We start from the raw sequence: 26,336 nt of genomic DNA, 5'->3' as shown, positions 1-26,336 counted from the left end.
CAACATTGGATCAATTTTTTTAATAGAATACAAAAATTCTGAGGACCCTTGATGTGTTTTTACTAATAATAAATAAGGAAGAAAACACCTTTTGAATTTATATTGAAATTTTCTACATGCGTCTTCGGTCAATTTCTAGCTCTACTGAAACTACTTTTCCTACAATTTAATTTTGGTTAACAACGACATAACATAATCGATTAAGCTCCTATTTCAACACGTTTCACAAGTGGTAAATATCATTTGCATCATTTTATTACATGATTATAATACTACAGTAGCAAACTTAAAAAATAAATCCACACATCGACAAACTAATTAATAAATGATGAAACCCGGTGATTTATACAATCACACGCGGATGAACTATAAAATTTTGAAAAATTAATTTATTGCAGATTTAAATCTTTGCCATTTATAAGTTTGGGTCTTTAAGGTTATTTTTAAACTAAAAAATAAATGTCATCAAACTTCAAGGTTTCCCCATCGGAGATTGGAAACAACGACCCATCCACATGTAGCCCTCCTTTTTTAGCGCTTCGGAATTCGTGTTGAAACTCACATTCGAGCCACTGTGAAACAAAATAACCGAAAACCAGGGGTTATAATTAAGCCATTTCGCAACTCAAGTCAAGTAAACCCAGACAGACTCTAGAGGTGGGTTCTAGCAATTATTTAATTATTACGAAATCTCCGATCTAATATTTTAATATGAATCGACTGGCGAAAAATTCTCCCTCCTACAGCCAACTCCTCGGAGAAAGCGACCTGCAACCACAATGCATTAACAAACTCGTTCGAAGTTGGGCAGCTTTGCGTAAACTCTGAAAGACTCCCAGAGATCATTACCCCGATTTCCAGCAGATCGGTTCGATCAGGCGGAGTGATTCATGGCGGCCCCTGGAAACGAACCACCGTTATTGGTGTCACAAAGTGACCACGGATCACCTTTTTGGAGACCTTGCTCTCGATACGGAGGGAATCTGCGGCACTCTGCAAATGATTTTCGCTAATTTGAAGAATCGAATTGTACAGCTCACCTAGCAGCCGATATCCTTGACGCTATTGTAGAAAGCCTGTCAAAGAAAAATGCACGAGTTACGTAAGCGTGTAAGTGCAAATTTATGGCCCGAGATCGGTATCGAAACAATGTCGGCTTTCTCGTACATGGGACGGTTTGCAAGTTTGGGAATAATAAAACGCGTGATTTATTCATTTATCGTAAGCGGAAAAGTGCATGTGTTGCAAATGGCGAAGGACGATGTGGAATGCGGTTTTTTGACAAAGTCTACGGTTATACAAAAATTGTCAATTTATTATGTCGTTACAATTGTATGCGTTCCGATGCTCTACATTTAATAATAGATGTCATATATTGACTATATTGTCAATAAAACTGAAGTTTAAAATTCTGTTTGCTGGCTTTTATAGCGGCTAACTTTCGTGTTATCTCGGAAAAATCAATTGAGAGGATGCGTCGTTTGAAAGAATTCCTAAATTAGACAGTCGATCCAATTCTAAGGTCGTTTTTTATTTTAATTTAGAAAGTGAAGGCTCAGCAGAAGCAACACAAACAGGTAAAAAAGTGTGAAGGATTCTCAAAGCTGGAACAAAATAAAAAAAAAATTAACACCTTCAGAGCTCGGTAAACTAGACAAATTAATTCACCTTGTTTCTTCATGTGTCACCAATTAGGAAATGCAACTTTAGCCGCTGGCGCTCTATTTGCTTAATTAAAGGAGAAATTATTAAAACTGTAATTATTGTTATTGGACATGATTTTTTTCAAGAGCACTCCTTTCTCGATTGCTTGCTGGCGTGTTCGAATTCGGGTGAGCGTCCAGGAATTTTTATTAAACTTTGTTGATTCCGCTTTTTGATAATTTGCTCAGTGTTGTTGTTCTGTTTGAGTGAGTCGTAATTTTAACTCGGTTAACATTTGGCCCGGTTTTAAAGCTGATATTTTCGTGTTGTGGCTTCGGTGGGAAATTTTTGTAGTATTGTGGTGTCTGTACGTTTACCTGATTTTTATTGGACCAAAAACTCAACTTTTATAAAAAATATTAAAGCTGGTATCTTTTTTTTTATGATTATGAAGAAATTTTAAAGGCTCTCGGTGTCTTCTATTTAAAAAATATAAAATAATTTTGGAGATACTTGATGATTTTTGATTAAATGTGTAAAAGGATCTTAGAGAGCCTGCATGTTCTTTAAAGAAGACAGAACCTGGTGTTTTTTTTTTTGCCTGAGATTACAAAAAATCGGGGGTTCTGGTGTATTATTTTAAAGAATATTAAAACATTTTGAGGCCCCTAGTTTATTTTTTTAATAATTTTAGAGACATTGGGGGGCCTCTTATAGAGAACATAGGAAGCTCTGGTGTCTTTGTTTTCAAAGAGTATGGAAGAATCTTGAAAATTCGTGGTCTGTTTTTTTTTTTAAGAAAATGGAAGAATTTTGGGGTTCCTGTCTTTTTATTAAGAATATGGGAGAACTTTTTCTGTTTTAAACAACCTAAAAGAATCTTAAATTCTGAAGAATCTGGTTCCTGGTGTCTTTTTCAAGAACATGAAAGACCATAAAAACCATCTGGAGTCTTTTTTTAAAGAATATGAAATACTCTTAGGAAGCCCTGGTGTCTTTTTTTTTGATAAAATGGAGGAATGTTGGGGTCTTTTTAGGATTTTGAAAGAATCTTGGAAATTCCTGATATTTTTGTTGAAGAATATGAAAAAATTTTGGAAAGTCCTGGTGTCTTTTTACAGAACTTGAAAGAATCTCGTGTCTTTTTAAAGAATAGGAAACAACCTTGGGAAGCCGTGGTGTCTTTTTTAAAGAACACGAAAAAAGCTTGAGAGTTTTTGGTGTCTTTTTTTAAAGAATCTAAAACAGAATTTAGGAGGACTGATGCCTTTTTTTATTTAGAAAGAGTTTGGGTAGTCCTAATGTCTTTCTTTTTAAAGAATATGGAAGAACTTTGAAGATTCGTGTTTTTTTTTCTAAGAAAATGGAAGAATTTTGATAAGAATATGAGACAAGATTTTTTTTTAAGATTATAGAAAATTTTGAGGGCTTTTTTTTCTTTCTTTAAGAATTTTAAAAAATCTTGGCAAGAGCTAGTGTATTGTTTTAAAGACTACAACAAAATCTTACAGGCACTTGGTGTCTTTTTCAGAGAATATTAAAGAAGTTTGGAGGCTCTTGATGTCTTTTTTCAAAAAATGTGAAAGAACCCTAGGAGTTCCAGGTGTTTTTTTAAGGAGATGAAAAAACCTTGGCAGCCCTTGGAGTCTTTTTATAAAGAATATGAAAGCATCAGGGAATCCCTGGTGTCTTTTTTTCATAAAATGAAAGCATTTTGGGGCTTCTTTTAGGAATTTGAAAGAATCTTGGGAGCCCTGGTGTATAAAAAATAACTGAAACAATTTTGGAAAAACCTGAAATCTTTTTTTAAAGAATACGGAAAAAATTTGGACAGTTTTGGTGTCTTTTTGCAAAGTAGGAAACAACCTTGGAACTCCTTGGAGTCTTTTTTAGAAAATATGAAAGAATCTTGGAAAGCCCTGGTGTCTTTTTAAAGAATAGGAAACAACCTTGAGGAGCCATGGTGTCTTCTTTAAAGAATACGAAAAAAGCTTGGGAGTTTTTGGTGTTTCTTTTTAAAGAATATGAAAGAAACTTGGGAGACCTTGGTGTCTTTTTTGAAAGAATCTAAAAAAGACTTTAGAAATACTTTCAAGTTTAGAAAGAGGCTTGGGAAGCCCTGGTGTCTTTCTTTTTAAAGAGTATGAAAGAACCTTGAAGATTCGTGTTTTTTTTTCTAAGAGAATGGACGAATTTTTAGGGTCGTGCCTTTTGATAAGAATATGAGAGAACTTTTTCTTTTTTAAAGATTATAGAAAATTTTGGGGGCCTTTTCTTCTTCCTTTAAGAATTTGAAAAAAATCTTGGGAAAACCTAGTGTATTGTTTTAAAGAGTACAACAGAATCCTAGAGGCACTTGGTGTCTTTTTCAAAGAATATTGAAGAAGTTTGGAGGCGTTTGATGTCTTTTTTTCAAAAAATATGAAAGAACCCTGGGAGTTCCAGGTGCTTTTTTAAGAAAATGAAAGAACCTTGGCAGCACTAGGAGTCTTTTTCTAAAGAATATGAAAGAATCTGGGAAGCCCTGGTGTTTTTTTTTAATAAAATGAAAGAATTTTGGGGTCCCTTTTAGGAATGTGAAAGAATCTTGGGAGCCCTGGTGTATTTAAAAAAAGATATGAAAGAATCTTGCAAAGACCTGAAGTCTTTTTTTTAAAGAATATGGAAAAAATTTGGAAAGTTTTGGTGTCTTTCTGCAAAATAGGAAAAAAACTTGGAACCCCTTGGAATCTTTTTAGAAAATATGAAAGAATTTTAGAAAACCCTGGTGTCTTTTTAAAGAATAGGAAACAACCTTGGGGAGCCATGGTGTCTTTTTTAAAGAATACGAAACAAGCTTGGGAGTTTTTGTTTTTTTTTTTTATAAGAATATGACAATTTTAAAATTTAGAAAGAGTCTTGGGAAGCCCTTTTGTCTTTATTTTTAAAGAGTATGAAAGAAGCTTAGTGGTTTGTTTCTTTTTTTTTTAAGAAAATGGAAGAATTTTGGGGTTCCTAGTGTCTTTTTGCTAAAAATATGAGAGAACTTTTTCTTTTCAAAAGATTATAGAAAATTTTGGGGGCCCTTTTTTCTTTCTTTAAGAACCTGACAGGATCTTGGGAAGACCTGGTGTTTTGTTTTAAAGAGCATAACAGAATCTCGGAGGCACTTCGTGTCTTTTTTGAGGAATATTAATGAAGTTTGGGTACTCTTGATGACCTTTTTTTTTAAATGAAAGAACCTTGAAAGCATCTGAAGTCTTTTTTTAAAGAATATGAAAGAATCTTGGAAAGCCCTGGTGACTTTTTTTTCATAAAATGGAAGAATTTTGAGGCCCTCTTTAGGAATTTGAAAGAATCTTGGAAATACCTGAAGTCTTCTTTAAATGAATATGAAAAAATTTTGGAAAGTCTTGGTGTTTTTTTTGCAGAATAGGAAAGAATCTTAGGAAGCCCTGGTGTCTTTTTAAAGAATAGGAAACCACCTCGGGGAGAGGTGGTAGCTTTTTTAAACTAAAAAAACTTGGGAGCTATTGGTGTCTTTTTTGAAAGAATCTAAAAAAGAATTTTGGAAGACATCTTGTAAAGTTTTGAAACAGGTTTGGGAAGTGTCTTTCTTTTTAAAAAGTATGGAAACACATTAAATGACCATGATTTCTTTTTCTAAAGAAAAATGGAAAAATTTTTGGGTCCATGGGTTTTTGTTAAGAATATGAGAGAAGTTTCTAAGAGTTTGATGTTTATTTTAAAGATTATAAAAAGTTTTGATCGCTCTTTTGCCTTTTTTTAAGAATCTGAAAAATTCTTGGGGAGACCTGCTGTATTTTCCTAAAGAGTATGAAAGATTTTTCTTGTCTTTTTTACAGAAGTATGAAAGAAGTTTGGACGCTTCTAGTGTCTTTTTTTTCAAAAAATACAAGAAAACCTGGGGTGTCCCTAGGGCGTTTTTTAATGTTGGAGAGTCCTGGTGTCTTTTTGCAGAATAGGAAAGAACCTTTTGGAACCCCTTGGAGTCTTTTTTTAAAGAGTATGAAAGAATCTTATAGGCTCTTGGTGTATGTTTTGAAGGTAAATGAAGAAAGTTTATAGGCTTAGTGTTTTTTTTTTCAAAAAATACGAAAGAATTTTGGGAAGTTCTGGTGTTTTTTGCAGAATATAAAATAACCTTGGAACCCCCTGGAGTCTTTTTTAAAGAACATGAAAGAATCTTGGAAGACCTAGGTATCTTTTTTGAAAGAATCTAAAAAAGAATTTTGGAGGACTGATGTCTTTTTTAAAGTTTAGAAAGGGGCTTAGCAAGCCTTGTGGTCTTTCTTTTTAAAGAGTGTGGAAGGATCTTAAAGGACCGTGATCTCTTTTTTTTTAGGAAAAATGGAAGAATTTTGGGGCACGTGGGTTTTTGTTAAGAATACGAAAGAAATTGGGAGCTCTTGGTGTCTTTTATAAAGATTCTAAAAAATTTTGAGAGCACTTTTGATTTTTTTTAAGAATCTGAAAGATTCTTGGGGCGATCTTGTGTGTTTTCGTAAAAGAATATTCTTGTTTTTTTTACAGAAAAATGAAAGAAATTTAAACGCTCTTGGTGTCCTTCTTTCAAAAATACGAAAAAACTTTTGGTGTCCCTGTGGCCTTTTTTAATCCTGGGAAGCCCTGGTGTCTTTGTACAGAATAGGAAAGAGCCTTTTGGAAACCTTGGAGTCTCTTTTTAAGGAATATCAAAGAATTTTAGAAGTTCTTGTCTCTTTGAAAGAATCTCAAAGAATTTTGAGGGACTTGTGTCTCTTTTGAAGAATAGAAAAGAGCCTTAGGAAGCCCTGGTGTCTTCCTTTTCAGTACCCCTGCTATATTTTTGCTAAGAATATGAGAAAATCTTGGAAGCTTCTGATGTGTTTTTTAAAGATTATAAAAATCTTTGGGAGCCTTGGTGTATTTTTTTAAAGAGTATTTAAGAATATCTTAGAGGTTCTTGGTGAATTCTGAGAAGCCTTGCTGCCTTTTTGGGGAATTGGAACGAACCTTAGAACCCCCTGGAGTCTTTTTTTTAAAGAATAGAAAAGAAACTCGGAAGAACTTGGTGTCTTTTTTGAAATAATGTAAAATGGAATTTTGGAGGACTGATGTCGTTTTTAAAGTTTAGAAAGAGGCTTGGGAAGTCCTAGTGTCTTTCTTTTTAAAGAGTGTGGAAGAACTTTTAAAGTACCGTGATCTCTTTTTTTTAAGAAAAATCGAAGAATTTTGGGCACTTGGTGTCTTTTTTAAAGATTATAAAAAAAAAATTAGCCTTTTTTGCCTTTTCTTAAGAATCTGAAAGATTCTTGACAAGACCTGGTACATTTTCTTAAAGAGTACGAAAGAATCTTCTCTTTTTAACAGAAATATCAAAGAAGTTTGGATGCTCTTGATGTCTTTTTTTCAAAAAATACGAAAAAACCTTGGGTGTACCTGGGACCTTTTTGAATGTTGGGAAGCCCTGGTGTCTTTTTGCAGAACAGGAAAAAACCTTTTGGAACTCCTTGGAGTGTCTTTTTAAAGAGTATGAAAGAATCTTAAAGGTTATTGGTGTCTTTTTGAAAGAATCTGAAAGAATCTTGAGGGATTTGTGTCTTTTCTAAAGACTAGGAAAGACCTTCAGGAAGTCTAGTATCTTTTTTAGGGCCCCTGCCACCTTTTTGCTATAATTATGAGAGAATTTTGGAAGCCCTTGGTGGCTTTTTTTAAAGAATATAAAAACCTTGGGGAGCCTTGGTGCACCTTTTTAAAGAGTATGAAAGAATCTTAGAGCCTCTTGGTGTTTTTTTTTTTAAATATGAAGGAATTTTGCAGGCTTGGTGTTTTTTTTAAATAAAGAATTTTGGTAAGCCTTGGTGTCTTTTTACACAATTGGAAAAACCTTGGAACTCCCTGGAATCTCTTTTTAAAGAATACGAGAGAAACTTGGAATGCCTTGGTGTCTTTTTTAAAGATAATAAAAAATTTAAGGCCTTTTTTGGCTTTTTTTTAAGAATCTGAAAGATTCTTGGGGAGAATTGTTGTATTTCCTGAAAGAGTATGAAAGATTTTTCTTGTATTTTTTACAGAAATATGAAAGAAGTTGGAACGCTCCAATTTTTTCAAAAAATATCAGAAAACTTTGGGTGTCCCTTGGGCCTTTTTTAAATTTGGGAAGCCCAGAAAAATAAAGAAACTTTTTGAACCCCTTGGAGTCTCTTTTTAAGCAATATGAAGAAAGTTTGCAGCCTTAGTATTTTTTTTCAAAAAATATGAAAGAATTTTGGGAAGTCCTGGTGTCTTTTTGCGGAATAGGAGAGAAGCCTAAAACCCCCTGGAGTCTTTTTTTAAAGAATATGAAAGAGACTTGGAAGACCTGGGTGTTTTTTTTGAAAGAATCTAGAAAGGAATTTTGGAGGACAGATGTCATATTTTGAAAATGTCGAAAGTCGAAGAATTTTGAGGCCCATGGGTTTTTTGTTAAAAATATGTGAGAAATTTGAAAGCCTTTGGTGTCTTTCTATAGATTATAACAAATTCTTGAGAAGATTTGGTGCATTTTCTTAAAAAGTATGAAAGAATCTTTTTGCCTTTTTTACAGAAATATGAAAGAAGTTTGGAAGCTCTTGGTGTCTTTTTTTCAAAAATATGATAAAAACTTGAGTGTCCCTGGGGTCTTTTTTAATGTTGAGAAATTCTGGTGTTTTTTTATGGAATACGAGAGATCCTTCTGCAACCCCTTGGAGTCTCTTTCTGAAGAATATGAAAGGATCTAAGAGTTCATTGAGTTTTTTTTGAAAGAGTGTGAAAGAATCTTGAGGGACTTGTGTCTTTTTTAAAGAATAGGAAAGAGCCTTAGGAGGCCTGGTGTCTTTCTTTTCAGGGCCCCTGCTATCTTTTTGCCAAGAATATGACAGAATCTTGAAACCCCTGGTGTCTTTTTTAAAGATTATAAAGATCTCGGGAAGCCTTAGTGTGCTTTTTTAAAGAGTATTAAAGAGTCTTAGAGGCTCTTGGTATCTTTTTTAAGGGAATATGAAAGAAGTTTACAGGGTTGGCGTTTTTCTTAAAAAAATATGAGTCTTTTTTAAAAGAATTTTTTTAAAATTAAAAAATTGAAGAATTTTAGCGTCTTTTTAAAAAGTCTTGGGGAAGTCAAGACAAAGAGTATGAAAGAATCTTAGAGGCTTTTGGTGTCTTTTTTTAATATGAAACAACTTAGAGAGTCTCAGGTGCCTTTTTTTAAGAATGTGGGAGAGCCTTGGAAGTCCCTGGTATCTTGGTTTTAAGAATATGAAAGAACCTTGGGAGCCTTTGGTGTCTGTTTTTAAGATTATGACCGAATCTTGGGAGACCTTGCGTATTTTTTTACAGAATAGAAAGGATCTTTATTCAAGAATATGAAAGAAACTTGGGGACGCCTGGTACCTTTTTCTCTGAAAATATGAAACTCTTGTGAAGCCCTGGTGCTTTATTTTAATAGTATCAAAGAATCCTGAAAGCCCTTGGTCTTCTTTTTGACGAGCAAAATGATCTCGGTAATCCTTGGGCTTTTTAAATGACTGATTGTGGAGAAATCTGGGGGATCAAGGCTTTTTTTTTAAAGAATATGAAAGAATATATAACTTTGGAAGTCCCTGGTGTCTTTTTTTCGAATATGAAAAAAACTTTGAGACCTCTGGAGTCTTTTTTAAAGAATAGGAAAGTCTTGGGAAGCCCTGTTTTTTTTCTTTCATTTAAGAACATTGAAGAATTTTGGGACTCCTGTTGTTTTTTTTGCTAAGCATATGAGAGAAACATGGAAGCCCTTGCTGTGTTTTTGAAAGATTATAACAAATTTTTGAAGCTCTTTTCTTTTTTTAAGAATATGAAAGAACCTTGAGAGCCTCTGGTGTCTGTTTTTAAGATTATGACAGACTCTTGAGAGACCTTGCGTCTTTTTTGTACAGAATACGAATAATGAATCTTGGTGGCCATCAGTGTCCTTTTTTCAAGCGATATTAAAGAATCTTGGAGACGCCTGGCATTTTTTTGAGAATTTGAAAGAATCTTGACGATCCCTTGTGTTTTTTAAAAATTGGGAAAAATTTTGGGCCACCATGGTTTTTTGCTTTTTAAAGAATAAGCAAGAAACTTGGAGGCTCTTGGTGTCTTTTTTAAGACAATGAACATATTTTAGGGGACCCTTGCGTGTTTTTTTAAATATGTCTTGGTGGCCCCTGTCTTTTTCAAAAATAAAAAAATTTTTGAGACGCCTGGCGTCTTTGCATCTTTTTTTTGAGAATATGAATGAATCTTGGGGGGAACTGGTGTCTTTTTTAAGTAAGTCTTCTGTAATTTTTTTTTAATATGAAAGCATCTGGTGTCTTTTTTAATTTGCAAGAATATTGAAGGCTCTTGGTATTTTCTTTTTCCAAAATATCCTCGAATCGTGGAAACTCCGGCATTTTTTTTAAACAAGAAATGAAATCATCTTGTGAACCTCTTGTGTTTTGTTTTTGAAGAGTTTGAAGGAATTTTGGACACCCTTTGTCTGTTTTTTCTACTAAATAGTTTATAGAAACTGTATTAACAAAAAATCAAATTTACTCAATTAAATTTCATGGTTTATCTGAGAAACTGAACTTGTTTTACTAGTTATTACACGTGCTACAGAGCCGAGGCTAGCTCAATCGAAACAATTTAACACCAATTTTTATAAACATATCATATCCCGCGGCACCCGCTCGTTTTAGTTCCAGCGACTAATTTCGCCCGAATTTTCCAGTGGATGTGAACTGTGCAAAGCAATTATTTCCGGCCTGGGAACACCATATATTTGCGTGAAATGCTTTGTTCTTGCAGTGCGTGTATATGGTTTTCGAGTGATGTCTTTTTGTAGCCCGTCTAAGTCTGTTTTGTTTAATATTGAGCTAATCATCGTCGTTGTGTGCTCATAGAATCCGTAATCAAGGTGACTTTGTCCCGGGAAATGCAATATTGAATTTGACGAGAACGTCTCGCACACACGGTGCATGTTGCAATAATCCGCTCGTTGAGATATGTAAATTCATAACATAAACAGAGTTCGTATCGGGTTTGTTAATCCAGTTTGTAGAACTATCCGAATCTGTTTTTACCTTTTGGGAGACCGAGACCTGGACGGACCCTGAAGCGCTCTACAAAAAACCGCACCCTCATATTTCGTTTTTTTAAGTGCGCACTTACCTGGGGGGTGGCGGAATCAAGAGCTCGACGCTCTGCCTGTAAACAATAACCGACTAGTTGCTCCCCCGAAAGTGCTAATAAAAATACCCCGACCTGGAATTAGGGGAGACCCACGTCGCCTGCTCCCCTTGCCCATTATTCCTCATTTCAACATCTGGTGGTGTTCTGTAAAACCACAACAATGTTTTAAAACCTTTTCAGCTTAAAGAGGAACATAATTCATGTTAACATCGGGAGCAAAAGCCGACGGGTGTTGCCTTCCCTATTCTCTTTAGCGAATATAATTCACCACTCTAGCCCTTCTACTGATTCGTTTTAAATTAAATTTTCGAATTAAATGGAATTAAATGAAGTTCTTACTCTAACGATGGGGACGCCCAAGTGCCTTCGTCGTCTATTATGAGTCCGTCTCTGGCGCGCCTGCCAATTAATACGTATTTAATAAAAGAATTATGACGGGGCACGGTTTTCTGGGTAGTTAGTGTCAACCTGGAGGGTTGTAATTGAAGTAATGGCCCACCTATGTGTTATGGAGGTTAATAGTTCTTCATTAAGCTCCCGGTAATGTTCCACTAAATTCAATACGACAATGACGACACCCAGAAACAGTAAGGTTAGTATAAAGCTCGATGCTGAAATGGCGGTCTGTGAAGGGGTCGATTAGATGGTGTTCAGACATCATGTGTTGCTTACAGTTGGATCCACTATTAGTTTGCAAGTGAAGAAACGCGCCAGCCGGAAAATGTCCCAGAGTGGTTTGCAGCCTCCTATTTCCTTTGTCACTTTGGTTGTTATGTGTCTGTGAAGGTCTCCCAGGTAAGTTTCCAGACGAGACATAAAGCGAGCCGAAACCTTAAAGGATAAACAAAAGTAAAAAGTGAAACCAGATGCTCATGTGCCTTGTGTTGGAATGTTTCGCAATTCAATTTCAAAGACATGCCAGTGAAATTACCAGCTGCTATAAAGTTTTGCTTCTTTTATTTATTGTTTTTTTTATTTACGCTTTTGAAGTTGAAGATTTCGAGTTGTGCTGAAAGCGCAGAAAAAAAAAACAAAGAAAAAAACAGTCATATTTGGAGATTAATATTAAATGTTCATATGATTGGAAATTACATTGTAACTACATATATGTAACATAATTGCAATAAACTAATTTGTTTTGTTGTTGTTTGGTCAGTCGTTTAATAAAGCCCTAATAGAAAACTGATTACAGTGAAATTCCCGCCGATACGTTCTTTGTGCTCAATTGATTGTTGAAACAGCAGAAAATTCGTGATGGCGTTATTTGATACTAAAACGCAAGATATAAAAAACTGAAGACATTTTTTGTTAATACACATTGATAAAATTTAAATCTTTCATCCATATTCAAAATGAAAGACGTGTGTATCCCGTAAAGCTTTTAAAAATTTACTTTTAATCTGTTTTCAGTTCAATGAAAATTAATTAAAATCTGTCAGTCACCTATTTAAAATGTGCTTTTCAAAGGCGTGTTAATTCGATCTCTTATTACACATTTTATGAGTTCAGTATGATGAAATTTTTAACACGTTGTATTTTTTCGACAGTCGTTGAAATAATTTGTATTTATTTTTTCAAGTTTAGTAAGTAAACGTAATGTGACAGCAAAATAACCCTTTGGAGTATGTCAGGGTTCTGCTCTGCGTCTGGGGTTTTTCATTTTGTTTATCGATGATATTACAGATGTATTTAATTTTAATTAAGTATTTGCCCTTCGGTCTCATATTATTAGACAGATCTTCCCTCGCCCCTGAATTCGAACCCATGACTCTTGAAAATAGTCCGGTATGAAATTTTTGTAGATAAAAAAAGAATTTATTATTAACTTTTCTTCCACAAAATACAATTGTTTTAAGAATCACAGAAATGTTTAAAGTTTAATTGAGACAATAGAGAGGAAGAATAGGTCAAGTCAGGTCAGATCAGGTCACGTCAGGTCAAATCAGGTCAGGTCAGGTCACGTTTTCGATTTGATTTGAAACTTTTAGAAGACATGAAAGTAGCCGTTTTACAATACATCGTAAGTAATATCTATTTTTTGCATTTTAAACAATCAGATATTTTTCTGCGGTTTTTTAGACAAAAAGCTGCCTATTATTTTGTTCGAGAGGGAAAAAATATAAAGAACAAAAAACTAAAATTTTTCAAGTTTTTTGTTTTTTAATGTCCAAATTTAAATTTTTCTTTTTTTCAATGTGAAATTTTTTATATTTGGAATTTTTCAATTTTTCGGTTTTCAATTTTTCGACTTCGATTTGTCGACTTTTTATGTTTCGATTTCACAAGTTTTCGGTTGCTTTACATTTTTTGATGTTTCGATTTATCGATTTTTCAGTTTTTCCAATTCTCAGTTCTTCGATTTTTAATTTTTCTAGTTTTCGATTTTTTTATTTTACATTTTTTCAGTTTTTCGATTTTTGAAAATTTCGGTTTTTTCAATTTCTCAATTTTTTTATTTTCCAATTCTTCAATGTTTCAACTTCTTTCGCAATTTCTGGGTATTTCAGTTTTTCGATTTCTCGATTTTTCGTAAATTCAGTTTTGCGATTTTTCAATTTTTTGATTTTTCTACGTTTGGATTCTGGGATTTTTCGACTAATCAGATCATTGATTGTTCAACTTTTGGATTTATTTGTTTGATTTTTCGATAATTCGATATTTCGATTTCTAGATTTTTCAATTTTTGGTTGGTGGTGGACGATTTTTTAAATTTGCGAAATTTTAAATTTCTGATTTTTCAATTTTTCATTTTTAAATTTTTCAGTTTTTTGATTTTCCAACTTTTGGATGTTTCACTTTTTACATTTTTCAATTTATCGATTTGCAGGTTTTAGTTTCGATTTTGTATTTTCTTTAATTTTACAATTTTACGATTTTTTAATGTTCTAATTGTAATTTTTATTTTTTTTTCAATGTGAAACTATTCATTTTTGGATTTTTCAATTTTTCGATTTGCAGTTTGTCGATTTTCAGTTTTTAGATTTTTCAACTAATAGATTTTTTTGTTTTTACTATTTTATTTTTGTCAGTTTCCTGATTTTTTAGTTTTTGGCTTTCTGAATTTTTGATCTGCAGTTTTTTTAGTTTACATTTCGACTAATGAAATATTTTTTATTTTTTTTCATTTTTTCAATGCCACAATTTTATAATTTTACATTTTTCAATTTATCGATTCTTCAATTTTTCATTTCTTCAAATTTTCGATTTGCAATTCTTCGTTTCGATTTTTTATTTTCTTTATTTTTACGATTCTTCGATTTTTCGTTATTCCGATTTTTCAATTCTTTGTTTTCCGATTTACAACTAAATTTTTTAGTTTTTTGAGTTTCTAACTTTTGGATGTTTCACTTTTTACATTATTCAATTTTTCGATATACAATTTCAGGAGTTTTCAATTTTTAAATTTTGGGTTTTTCAGTTTTTCATTTCTTCAATTTTTCGATTTTCAATTTTTAGTTTCGGTTTTGTATTTTCTTTATTTTTACAATTTTTCGATTTTTTAATGTTCTAATTCTATAATTTTTCTTTTTTTTAATGTGAAATTATTCAATTTTTCGATTTGTAATTTTTCGGTTTTCAATTTTTTGATTTCTAAATTTTTAGATTTTTAAATTAGTCGTTTTATTATTTTTTTGTTTTTCAGTTTACTGATTTTTCAGTTTTTCGCTTCCTGAATTTTTGATTTGAAACTTTTTTAGTTTTACTTTTAATTTTTTTTTACTTTTCCAAAGTTACAGTTTTAGAATTTTTACATTTTTCAATTTATCGATTCTTCAGTTTTCCATTTCTTCAAATTGTAGATTTACAATTTTTCGTTTCGACTTTTATTTTTAAATTTTTCAGTTTTTTGATTTTCTAACTTTTGGATGTTTCACTTTCCTACATTTTTCAATTTTTCGATTTACAATTTCATGAGTTTTCAATTTTTAATTTTTCGGTTTCTCAGTTTTTCATTGATTCAATTTTTCGATTTGCAATTTTCAGTTTCGGTTTTGTGTTTTCTTAATTTTTACAATTTTTAGACTTTTTAATGTTCTAATTCTATAATTTTTTTTTTCAATGTGAAATTATTCAATTTTTGGGTTTTTCAATTTCTTTTTAGATTTTTTGATTTTTCGTTTTCGCAATTTTACATTTTTAGATTTTGCAATTTCTTAACGTAAAATATATCCAGTATACAATTTTTAATTTTTCAATTTTTCGATTCTTTAATTTTTCATTTCTTCAAATTTGTCCTTTCGGTTTTTTGTTTTCTTTCTTTTTGTATTTTTTTTATTATTCAATATTCTGGTTTTATTTTTTTTTTAAATAATGTGCAGATTTTCAAATTTTGAATTGAAAAAACTTTTTCACTTATTCGACTTTTCAATTTTTCGGTTTTTAATTTTTCAGTTTTTTTATTCTTCAGTTTCTCATTTCTTCCAATTTTCGATTTGAAATTCTTTGTGTCTGTATTTGATTTTCTTTATTTTTATTTAAATTTAAACTTCTTCATTTATTCGACATCAATTTTTCGATTTTTAATTTTTCAACTTTTTCTTCAATTTTTCGTTTCTTCAAATTTTCGATTTGGAATTTTTTGTTTCTGCATTTATGTTCTTTATTTTTACAATTTTTCGTTTTTCCAATGTCTCGATTTTCCAAATTACGGGTGTATAGATTTTTAGATTTGCAGGTCTATGAATTTTCAATATTTCGTTTTTTCACCGTTCTGATTTTATTTATTTCGCGATGAAAATTTTCATTTCTTGGATTTTGCACTATTTTGACTTACATTTTCCGGTTTTCAATTTTTCGGTTTTTCAACTTTTGGATTTTTAAAATTTTTCCTGTACAATTTTTGATTTTTACAATTTTAGAATTTTTCCATTTTTCTATTATTGGATTTAAACTTTTTCATTTATTCGACTTCTCAGTTTTTCGATTTTTTAATTTTTCATGTCTTCAGTTTTTCGATTTGCAAGTTTTTCATTTCGGTTTTTTGTTTTCTTTATTTTTTCAATTTTTTTGGTTATTAAATATTCAAATTGTATTTTTTTTCAATGTTAAAATTTTCAAACCTTTGATTTTAAAATTTTTCAGTTTGCATTTTTCGGTTTCGAAATTTTCGGTTTTTCTACTTTCAAATTTTGCAATTTTTGGATTTTTCAATTTTCCGATTTGCAGTTTTACGGTTTTCAATTTTTCGATTTTTCAGCTTTTAGATTTTTTATTTTTTGTTTTTTCAATTTTCCTTTTTTCAATTTCATGATTTTTCAGTTTGTCATTTCTTCAATTTTTGATTTGCAATTTTTCTAGTTCTCATATTAAATATGTAACACTCCTAATATTTTTAAACCTTTTTCATTTTTTTTTAAACGAAAAAACGAAAATTGTGATATCAAAAAATTGTAAATTGCAAGAAAAATGGAAATCGAAAAATTGTGATGCCAAAAAAATGTGTCGAAGATAAATAAATACAAAATTTTGTAAAAATCATAGGATTTGATTTTGGGAATTTTATTTTTTTATAATAATCCCTTGGAGTTTTCATTTTTAAATTTCACAATTTTTTTATTTGCAAGGACACGAGTTTTCATTTTTTCGGTTTTTCAATGTTCTGATTTTTTTTTTCAGCGCAAAATTTTTAAATTTTTGCAATTTTTGGATTTTTCAATTTTCCGATTTGCAGTTTTACGGTTTTCAATTTTTCGATTTTTCAGCTTTTGGATTTTTGATTTTTTGTTTTTTCAATTTCAATTTTTTCAATTTTTCGTTTCTTCAATTTTTCGATTTTCAATTTTTCAATTTTTCATTTCTCCTAATTTTATAATTTTGCTTTTTTTTTCACATTGAAAAAAAGCAAAATTATTCAATTTTTGCAGTTTTCAGTTTTCAGTATTTCAATTTTTCAACTTTCGGATTTTCTAGTTTTTCGTTTCTTCATTTTTTTTGTTTATTTTTTATTTTGTTATATTTCGATTTTAAATTTCTCAATTTTTCGATTCTTCAGTTTTTCGTTTCATCAAATTTTCGTTTTGCAATTTTTGGTTTCGGTTTTTTTTAAGTTTTACAATTTTTCGTTTTCAATATTTCGATTTTAAGATTTTTTGTTTTTACAATTTTTCGTTTCTTCAATTTTTTTTATTATTCAATGTTCTGATTTTATTTTTATTAAATAATGTGCAATTTTTAGTTTGAAATTTTCGATTTTCAAATTTTCGAATTTTCAAATTTTAGATTTTTTAATTTTACGTGTCTTTAATTTTTGATGTGATTTTTTTTGTTTTAAATATGTAAAAATAATAATAATAATTTTTAAAATTTTCACTTTTTCAATTCTACGATTTTAGAATTTTCCCATTTTCAGTTATTTCAATTAAAACCTTTTCATTTATTCGACTTTTCAATTTTTCAAAGTATCCATTCTTCAATTTTTTATTTTTTCAAATTTTCGGTTTGGAATTTTTTGTTTCTGCATTTATTTTCTTTTTTTATACAATTTTTCGATTTTCCAATATCTCAATTTTATTTTTTGTTTTTTTGAATTTAAATCTTTTTCAAATTTTTGTTTCTGCAATTTGTCAATTTGCAATTTTTGAATTTTGAATTTTTTTTGTTCCTTTAATACTACCATACGCAAGTTTTCCAGTTTTCATTTAAAATTTTTCAGTTTTCCGATCTTCCAACTTAGGGGTGTTTCGATTTTTAGATTTGCGGGTCTACGAAAATTTTGATTTCTTGGATTTTGCAATTTTTTGATTTACATTTTCCGGTTTTCAATTTTTCGGTTTTTCAATGTACTGATTATTAGATTTTTTTCAGTGTAAAATTTTTAAATTTTTGGAATTTGCAATTTTTCGATGTGCATTTTTCGGTGTTCAATTTTTTTAATTATTTTAATTTTCTTATATTTCCAATTTTAAATTTTTCGATTCTTCACTTTTCCATTTCTTTAAATTTTCGATTTGCAACTTTTCCTTTCGTTTTTTTATTTTACAATTTTTCGATTTTTCAAAATTTCTATTTTGAGATTTTTTGTTTTTTCAATTTCAATTTTTTCAATTTTTCGTTTCTTCAATTTTTCGATTTGCAATTTTTCAATTTTGCTTTTTTTCAATGTGAAATTATTCAATTTTTGCAGTTTTCAGTTTTCAGTGTTTCAATTTTTAAATTTCTATTTTGAGATTTTTTGTTTTTTCAATTTCAATTTTCTAGTTTTTCGTTTCTTCATTTTTTTTTGTTTATTTTTTATTTTGTTATATTTCGATTTTAATTTCTTCATTTTTCGATTCTTAAGTTTTTCATTTCATCAAATTTTCGTTTTGCAATTTTTGGTTTCGGTTTCTTTTAAGTTTTACAATTTTTCGTTTTCAATATTTCGATTTTAAGATTTTTTGTTTTTGCAATTTTTCGTTTCTTCAATTTTTTTTATTATTCAATGTTCTGATTTTATTTTTATTAAATAATGTGCAATTTTTCAGTTTGAAATTTTCGATTTTCAAATTTTCGATTTTTCAACTTTTAGATTTTTTAATTTTACGTGTCTTCAATTTTTGATGTGAAATTTTTCTTGTTTTAATTATGTAAAAATAATAATAATAATTTTTAAAATTTTCACTTTTTCTTCTTCATTTTTTTTTTGTTTATTTTTTATTTTGTTATATTTCGATTTTAATTTCTCAATTTTTCGATTCTTAAGTTTTTCAGTTCATCAAATTTTCGTTTTGCAATTTTTGGTTTCGGTTTTTTTTTAAGTTTTACAATGTTTCGTTTTCAATATTTCGATTTTAAGATTTTTTGTTTTTGCAATTTTTCGTTTCTTCAATTTTTTTTATTATTCAATGTTCTGATTTTATTTTTATTAAATAATGTGCAATTTTTCAGTTTGAAATTTTCGATTTTCAAATTTTCGATTTTTCAACTTTTAGATTTTTTAATTTTACGTGTCTTCAATTTTTGATGTGAATTTTTTTTGTTTTAAATATGTAAAAATAATAATAATAATTTTTAAAATTTTCACTTTTTCAATTCTACGATTTTAGAATTTTCCCATTTTCAGTTATTTCAATTAAAACCTTTTCATTTATTCGACTTTTCAATTTTTCAAAGTATCCATTCTTCAATTTTTTATTTCTTCAAATTTTCGGTTTGGAATTTTTTGTTTCTGCATTTATTTTCTTTATTTATACAATTTTTCGATTTTCCAATATCTCAATTTTATTTTTTGTTTTTTTGAATTTAAATCTTTTTCAATTTTTTGTTTCTACAATTTGTCGATTTGCAATTTTTGAATTTTGAATTTTTTTTTTGTTCCTTTAATACTACGATACGCAAGTTTTCCAGTTTTCATTTAAAATTGTTCAGTTTTCCGATTTTCCAACTTAGGGGTGTTTCGATTTTTAGATTTGCGGGTCTACGAAAATTTTGACTTCTTGGATTTTGCAATTTTTTGATTTACATTTTCCGGTTTTCCATTTTTCGGTTTTTCAACTTTTAAATTTTTTTAATCTTTCCTGTACAATTTTTGATTTGCAATTTTTCTAGTTTTCATTTAAATTAAGAACAACATTTTTTAAAATTCTTCACTTTTTCAGTTTTACGACTTTAGAAATTTTTCCATTTTTCTGTGATTGGATTTAAACTTTTTCATTTACTCGACTTTTCAATTTTTCGATTCTTTAATTTTTCATGTCTTCAGTTTTTCGATTTGCAAATTTTTCATTTCGGTTTTTGTTTTCTTTACTTTTTCAATTTTTTTTTGTTATTAAATATTATTCAAATTGCATTTTTTTTTCAATGTGAAAATTTTAAAATTTTTTATTTTTAAATTTTAGAACATAATATAAATAGACACAATGAAGTTAATTCACGAAAATAATTCAGTAGTCACCGACCACCCAGAAATGGAAATCCGCTACACACCGATCCGCTTACTCCGAGCTTTCCACTCCGTCTGCCCCATTTCCACCATCACTAAGCAAAGATTTTTTTCTCCGCGTCGTAAACGCAGCAAAACCTCCATTTCTGTAATCCGATCGTGTCCAACCTACCCTTTGAGCGACCTCTCCGCCGCGGCTATCCAGAAAAAGCTGCACGTCTTTGAAATGTGCCAGCGATCGGTTTGCCTGCTGGCTCAAAGGATGAATAAGTAAATCAAGCGCGGTTATTTTATAAAGGATGCGATCCTTCAAATCAGCCAGGCGTGCCATTTCATTATGAATAATTTTTCTGAGCGTCAAAGCAATCTCGTCGATTCTCTTCGAGCTGCTGGGGTCACTTAATTGCCTGGCGACGGTGTTTAATTGATCAGCAAACGAACTCAGGTCTTTTCTCGTCAAAGAGCCGGAAATTTTCGTCCTGTACTCCGTTAAATTGAGCGACGACGTGGTCGCCAGGAACTGGAGGCTTAATTGCAGCGAAGGACTGAGGATTTCCAGGGGCGGCTCGCTAATGGCGAAGTCGCCGGCGGCGGTTTGCAAGTCGGGCCAGGTGCGGTGGTTGGTCACGGAGGCGGCGTCGAAGAAGTTGTGGAGGTGGAAGGTGGAGTAGGCGGGCTGGTTGAGCTGGCAGTTGCTGGAAAGGTTAAGGCGAGAAATCTTAAAAACTAAAGTCAATTGAAATTACGACCTTTGCACCTTAGAGAAGTTTTTGAAATCATGACACTGCGACTGTTAATAGTTCTGATTTTATGCTTTGCAGTTTGGTAAATGGGAAAGTTTGCTTTTCTGGGATTCTGAAGTGTTTGCAGTTTACTTGAAAGTCGTTTTGTGCACGAATCCATTTAATTAGAGCTTTAATTTAACTTAGTGGAAATGAACGAAGTCAAATAAATTTGTGTTTGTAGAAAAATATATACACAACAGTAATGATGGTGTGTTTAAAGTTCGTCTGACTTTGACAGTTCTGAAACAAAGAATAAAAAATCGCAGAGAAATTTGATGTCCGCATAGTTTCCGATTTGTTGCCAATGCTGACAGATAACAAAACTGTTACCAAACAGTAATAAATTTAATTGAACTGTACGATTTGTTACTGGACGCTGAAGGGAAAAACTTTCTCAAAAATTATATACTTAAAGCTAGGTTAACGGAAAGCGCAAAAATTCGATTGAAAAATGTGTATTTTCAGGATATAAAATTTTTCCGTTTTCTATTTTCCAACTTTTTGATCTCTCAATTTTTCGAGTTTTCAATTTCTATTTTTTCAATTATTTAATTTTTGGATTTTTCTATTATATAATTTTGTTTTTTCAGTTTTTCGATTTGCGATTTTTAAATTTTTCTTTATGCAATTTTTCGAATCGGTTTTTTATTTTCTATATATTTACAAATTTTCGATTTTTCAATATCTCATTTTTAAAATTTTTTGTTTTTTTTTTAATTCAAATTTTTTCAACTTTTCAATTTGCATTTTTAAAATTCTTCATTCTTCTTATGCCTTCAATTTTACGATATGTAACTATACGATTTTAGAATTTTTCCGTATTTCAAATATTTGAATTAAATTTTTTTCATTTATTCTACTTTTAAATTTTTCGATTTTTAATTTTTCAGTTTTTCTGTTCTTCAATTTTTCATTTTTATTCAAATTTTCTATTTGAAATTTTTTGTTTCTGAATTTTATTTTCTTTATTTTTACAATTGTTCGATTTTTCCATGTTCCGAGTTTATCATTTTTTGTGTTCTCAATTTCAGTTTGTTCGATTTTTCGTCCTTTCACTTCTTCGATGTACAATTTTTCAGTTTTTCATTTTTTTGTTTATTTAATTTTATGATGAGTAACTCTTCGAATTTTCATTTTAAAATTTTTCAGTTTTCCGATTTTCCAACTTAAGATGTTTCAATTTTTAAATTTGCAGGTCAACAAGTTTTCATTTTTTCGATTTTCCAATTTTCCGTGTCTTCAGTTTTTCAATTTGCAATTTTTCATTTCGGTCTTTTGTTTTCTTTATTTTTTCAATTTTTTTTGGCTAATCAATGTTCTGATCCTATTTTTTTCATTTGTTTAAGTTAAAACTTTTTAAATTTTTTTTTATTAACTGCTCTGATTTTATATAATGCATCAATATAAAAATTTTCGAATTTTCGATTTTTCAACTTTTAGATTTTTTAAATTTTCGTTTCTTCAATTTTTGATTTGCAATTTTTCTAGTTTTCGTTTTAAATATGTAATATTAATAATAATTTTAAAGATGTTCACTTTTTTAATTTTAGGATTTTAAAATTTTCTCATTTTTCAGTTATTTGAATTGAAAACTTTTTGATTTATTCAACTTTTCAATTTTTAAATTTTTAATTTTTCAGTTTTTCTATCCTTTAATTTTTCGTTTCCTTAAATTTTCGATTTGAAATTTTTTGTTTCTGCATTTTATTTTCTTTATTTTTACAATTTTTTTAATTTTCAATATCTCCATTTTCTATTTTTTTTGTTTTTTTGAATTTAAATTTTTTCAATTTCGTTTCTTCAATTTTTTGATTTGCAATTTTTCAATTTTTCATTTTTTTTGAGATATGTAACTTTTCGAGTTCCATTTTTAAATTTTTCAGTTTTCCTATTTTCCAACTTTGGGATCTTTCAATTTTCAGATTTGCAGGTTCACAAGTTTTCAACTTTTATATTTCTCAATTTTTCGATTTTTCAGTTTTTCGTTTTTAAAACGAAAAAACAAAAAATTGTGATATCAAAAAATTGTAAATTGCAAGAAAAATGAAAATATAAAAATTGTGATACCAAAAAATGTGTCGAAGGTAAATAAATTTAGATTTTTGTAAAAATTATAGGATTTGATTTTGGGAATTTTATATATTTATAATAATCCCTTAGAGTTTTCATTTTTAAATATTTCAGTTTTCCGATTTTCCAACTTACCGATGTTTCAATTTTTAGATTTTTTAATGTTCTGATTTTATATTTTTTCAGTGTAAAATCTTAAAATTTTTGGATTTTGAAATTTTTCGATTTGCATTTTTCGGTGTTCAATTTTTCGCTTTTTCAACATTTGGATTTTCTAGTTTTTCGTTTCTTGAATTTTTTGTTTATATTTTATTTTGTTATATTTCGATTTTATATTTTTCAATTTTTCGATTCTTCAATTTTTCATTTCTTCAGATTTTCGATTTGCATGTGCAATGTGATTTTATTCAATTTTTGGATTTTTCAATTTTTTAGTTTTCAATATTTCGATTTTTCAACTTTTGGATTTTCTAGTTTTTCGTTTCTTGAATTTTTTGTTTATATTTTATTTTGTTATATTTCGATTTTATATTTTTCAACTTTTCGATTCTTTAATTTTTCATTTCTGCAGATTTTCGATTTGTAATTTTTAGTGTCGGTTTTTTTTTTTGTTTTACAATTTTTCGATTTTCAACATTTCTATTTTAAGATTTTTTGTTTTTTCAATTTTTCATTTCTTCAATGTTTTGTTTTTTCAATTTTTCGATTTGCAATTTTTCAGTTTTCCTAATTTTATAATTTCTCTTTTTTTAGTGTAAAATTTTAAAATTTTTTCCTTTCGTTTTTTTTTTTATTTTTTTTATTTTACAATTTTTCGATTTTCCAATATTCCGATTTTAAGATTTTTTGTTTTATCAATTTAAATTTTTTCAATTTTTCATTTCCTCAGTTTTACGATTTGCAATTTTTCATTTCTTCATTTTTCCTAGTTTTATAAGTTTTCTTGTTTTCAATGTGATTTTATTCAATTTTTGGATTTTTCAATTTTTCCATAATTTGAATTTTTCGGTTTTCAATATTTAGATTTTTCAACTTTTAGATTTTCTAGTTTTTCGTTGTTTATTTTTTATTTTGTTATATTTCGATTTTAAATTTTTCAATGTTTCGATTCTTTAATTTTTAATTTCTTCAAATTTTTGATTTGCAATTCTTCGTTTCGGTTTTTTAATTTTTTTTTTGTTTCACAATTTTTCGATTTTAAGATTTTTCGTGTTTTCAATTTTTCGTTTTTTCAATGTTTCGTTTCTTCAACTTTTGGAGTTTTAATTTATCAATTTTGCTTTTCTCCCAATTTTATAATTACTCATTTTTCAATGTAAAATTATTAAATTTTTCGGTTTTCAGTTTTTCATTTCTTTAGTTTTTGATTTGCAGTTTTTCCATTTTTCATTTTTAAATTTTTCAGTTTTTCAATTTTCCATCATTTGAATGTTTCACTTTTTATATTTTGCAATTTTTCGATTTGCTGTTTCACAAGTGTTCAATTTTGAATTTTTCAGTTTTTGAGTTTTTCATTTCTTCAATTTTTGATTTGTAATTTTTCTATTTTCATGTTAAATATGTAATAATTTTTAATATTTATTCACTTTTGTCAATGTTATAATTTTAGAATTTTTACATTTTTCAATTTTTCGATTCCTCAATTTTTCTTTCTTTAAATTTTCGTTTAAAATTTTTTTTTATATTTTCTATTTTTCTTTTTTTTTTTAATGTCGTAATTTTGTAATTTTCTTTTTTCAATGTGAAATTATTCAGTTTTTGGTTATTTCAATTTTTCGATTTGCAATTTTTCTGCTTTCAGTTTTTGGATTTTCAACTTCGAATTTTTTTAATTGTTCGTGTATTCAAGTTTAAATTTTCCAGTTTCATGATTTTTGAGTTTTTCGTTTCTTTAATTTTTTATTTACAATTTTTCTAGATATGTAAAAATATTTTTGATTTTTTTTCATTTTTTTCAATGTTACGATTTCGGAATTTTTACGTTTTTCAAATTTTCGATTATTGAGTATTTCATTTCTTCAAATTTTCGATTTGCAATTTTTCGATTTTTCAATATTTCGATTTTAAGATTTTTTGTTTTTTCAATGCTGCGTTTCTTTAATTTTTCGTTTCTCCAATTTTTCAATTTTTTATTTTTTTTATTTTATAATTTCTTTTTTTTAAGGTGAAATTATTAAATCTTTTGAATTTTCCAATTTTTCGATTTGCTATTTTTCGTTTTTTCACTTTTACATTTTTCAGTTTTTCATTTTTTCAAATTTTCAATTTGCTATTGTTCGTTTCAATTTTTATTTTCTGTATTTTTCATTATTCCGATTATACAATTTTTTGTTTTTTCATTTTTAAATTTTTCAATTTTTCAGTTTTCTAACTTTTGGATGTTTAACATTTTATATTTAATTTTTCTAGTTTTCATATTAAATATGCAATAATTTTTAATATTTTTTCACTTTTTTAAATGTCGCGACTTTAGAATTTTTACATTTACATTTTTCAATTTTTCGATTCTACATCTTCCATTTCTTCAATTTTTCGATTTTCAATTTTTTGTTTTTTCAATTTTGCATTTTCCAGTTTCATGATTTTTGAGTTTTCCGTTTCTTCAATTTTTAATTTACAATTTTTCTAAAAATATTTTTAAAATTTTATCACTCTTTTCAATATTGCGATTTTGGAATTTTTACATTTTTCAATTTTTCGATTATTCAATTTTTCATTTATTCCAATCGATTTACAAATTTTCGTTTCAATTTTTTTAAATTTTCCTAATTTTACAATTTTTCGATTTTCACTATTCCGATTTTATAATTTTTTGTTTTTTAAATTTTTTCAGTTTTTCGTTTTTTCAATTTTTGGAAGTATAATTTTTCAATTTCCCATTTTCAAATTTTTCAGTTTGTCGATTTTTCAATATTTCGATTTTAAGATATTTTGTTTTTTCAATGTTTCGTTTCTTCAATTTTTCGTTTCTCCAATTTTCCAATTGTTCGATTTGCTATTTTTCGGTTTTCAATTTTTCGATATTTCGATTTTTTAATTTTTCGTTTTTTCTATTTTGCATTTTTCAATTTTTCATTTCTTCAATTTTTTTGCAATTTTTCTAGTTTTCATATCAAATATGTGATAATATTTTTAAATATTTTTCATTTTTTCGATGTTACGTTATTAGAATTTTTCCATTTTTCCATTTTTCATTTTTTCAAATTTTCGATTTGCTATTTTTCGTTTCAATTTTTATTTTCTGTATTTTTCATTATTCCGATTATACAATTTTTTGTTTTTTCAATTTCAATTTTTTCAATTTTTCGTTATATAGTTTTTTAATTTACAATTTATCAATTTTTCAGTTATCAAACTTTTGGATGTTTAACTTTTTATATTTAATTTTTCGAGGTTCCATATTAAATATGCAATAATTTTTAATATTTTTTCACTGTTTTAAATGTCACGACTTCGGAATTTCTACATTTTTCAATTTTTCGATTTTCAATTTTTTGTTTTTCCAATTTTACATTTTCCAGTTTCATGATTTTTGAGTTTTCCGTTTCTTCAATTTTTAATTTACAATTTTTCTAAAAATATTTTTAAAATGTTTTCACTTTTTTCGATATCGCGATTTTGGAATTTCTTCATTTCTCAGTTTTTCGATTATTCAATTGCAAATTGCAAATTTTCGTTTTAATTTTTTGAATTTTCCTTATTTTTACAATTTTTGAATTTTCCATTTTTAATTTTTTCAGTTTTTCGATTTTCCAACTTTTGAATGTTTCACTTTTTACATT

The 26,336-nt window shown here is 28.4% G+C and overlaps 1 protein-coding gene across 1 annotated transcript in view; it reads right to left on the bottom strand.

The window, feature by feature from the left end:
• Positions 1-740: 740 nt before the first annotated feature.
• Prom (prominin) overlaps positions 741-26,336 on the bottom strand; it is a 115,467-nt gene continuing 89,871 nt past the window's right edge. Inside the window, exons 16-26 of the mRNA XM_064074524.1 lie at positions 19,872-20,394; positions 11,512-11,670; positions 11,339-11,463; positions 11,179-11,238; positions 10,912-10,983; positions 10,819-10,854; positions 10,731-10,769; positions 1,041-1,076; positions 949-993; positions 850-900; positions 741-768 (exon numbers count right to left, since the gene is read on the bottom strand). Of these exons, the coding sequence (XP_063930594.1) occupies positions 741-768; positions 850-900; positions 949-993; positions 1,041-1,076; positions 10,731-10,769; positions 10,819-10,854; positions 10,912-10,983; positions 11,179-11,238; positions 11,339-11,463; positions 11,512-11,670; positions 19,872-20,394 (1,174 nt within the window). The remainder of the gene's footprint in view (positions 769-849; positions 901-948; positions 994-1,040; positions 1,077-10,730; positions 10,770-10,818; positions 10,855-10,911; positions 10,984-11,178; positions 11,239-11,338; positions 11,464-11,511; positions 11,671-19,871; positions 20,395-26,336) is intronic.

This window comes from Zophobas morio, unplaced genomic scaffold (assembly GCF_036711695.1).
Source record: "Zophobas morio isolate AGI-343-1 ecotype UQ-CSIRO unplaced genomic scaffold, CSIRO_AGI_Zmor_V1 ptg000054l, whole genome shotgun sequence".
In the NCBI taxonomy this organism is placed as follows: domain Eukaryota; kingdom Metazoa; phylum Arthropoda; class Insecta; order Coleoptera; family Tenebrionidae; genus Zophobas; species Zophobas morio.
The sequence above is the reverse complement of the archived record's forward strand: the minus strand, read 5'-3'. Positions and strand labels throughout refer to the sequence as shown.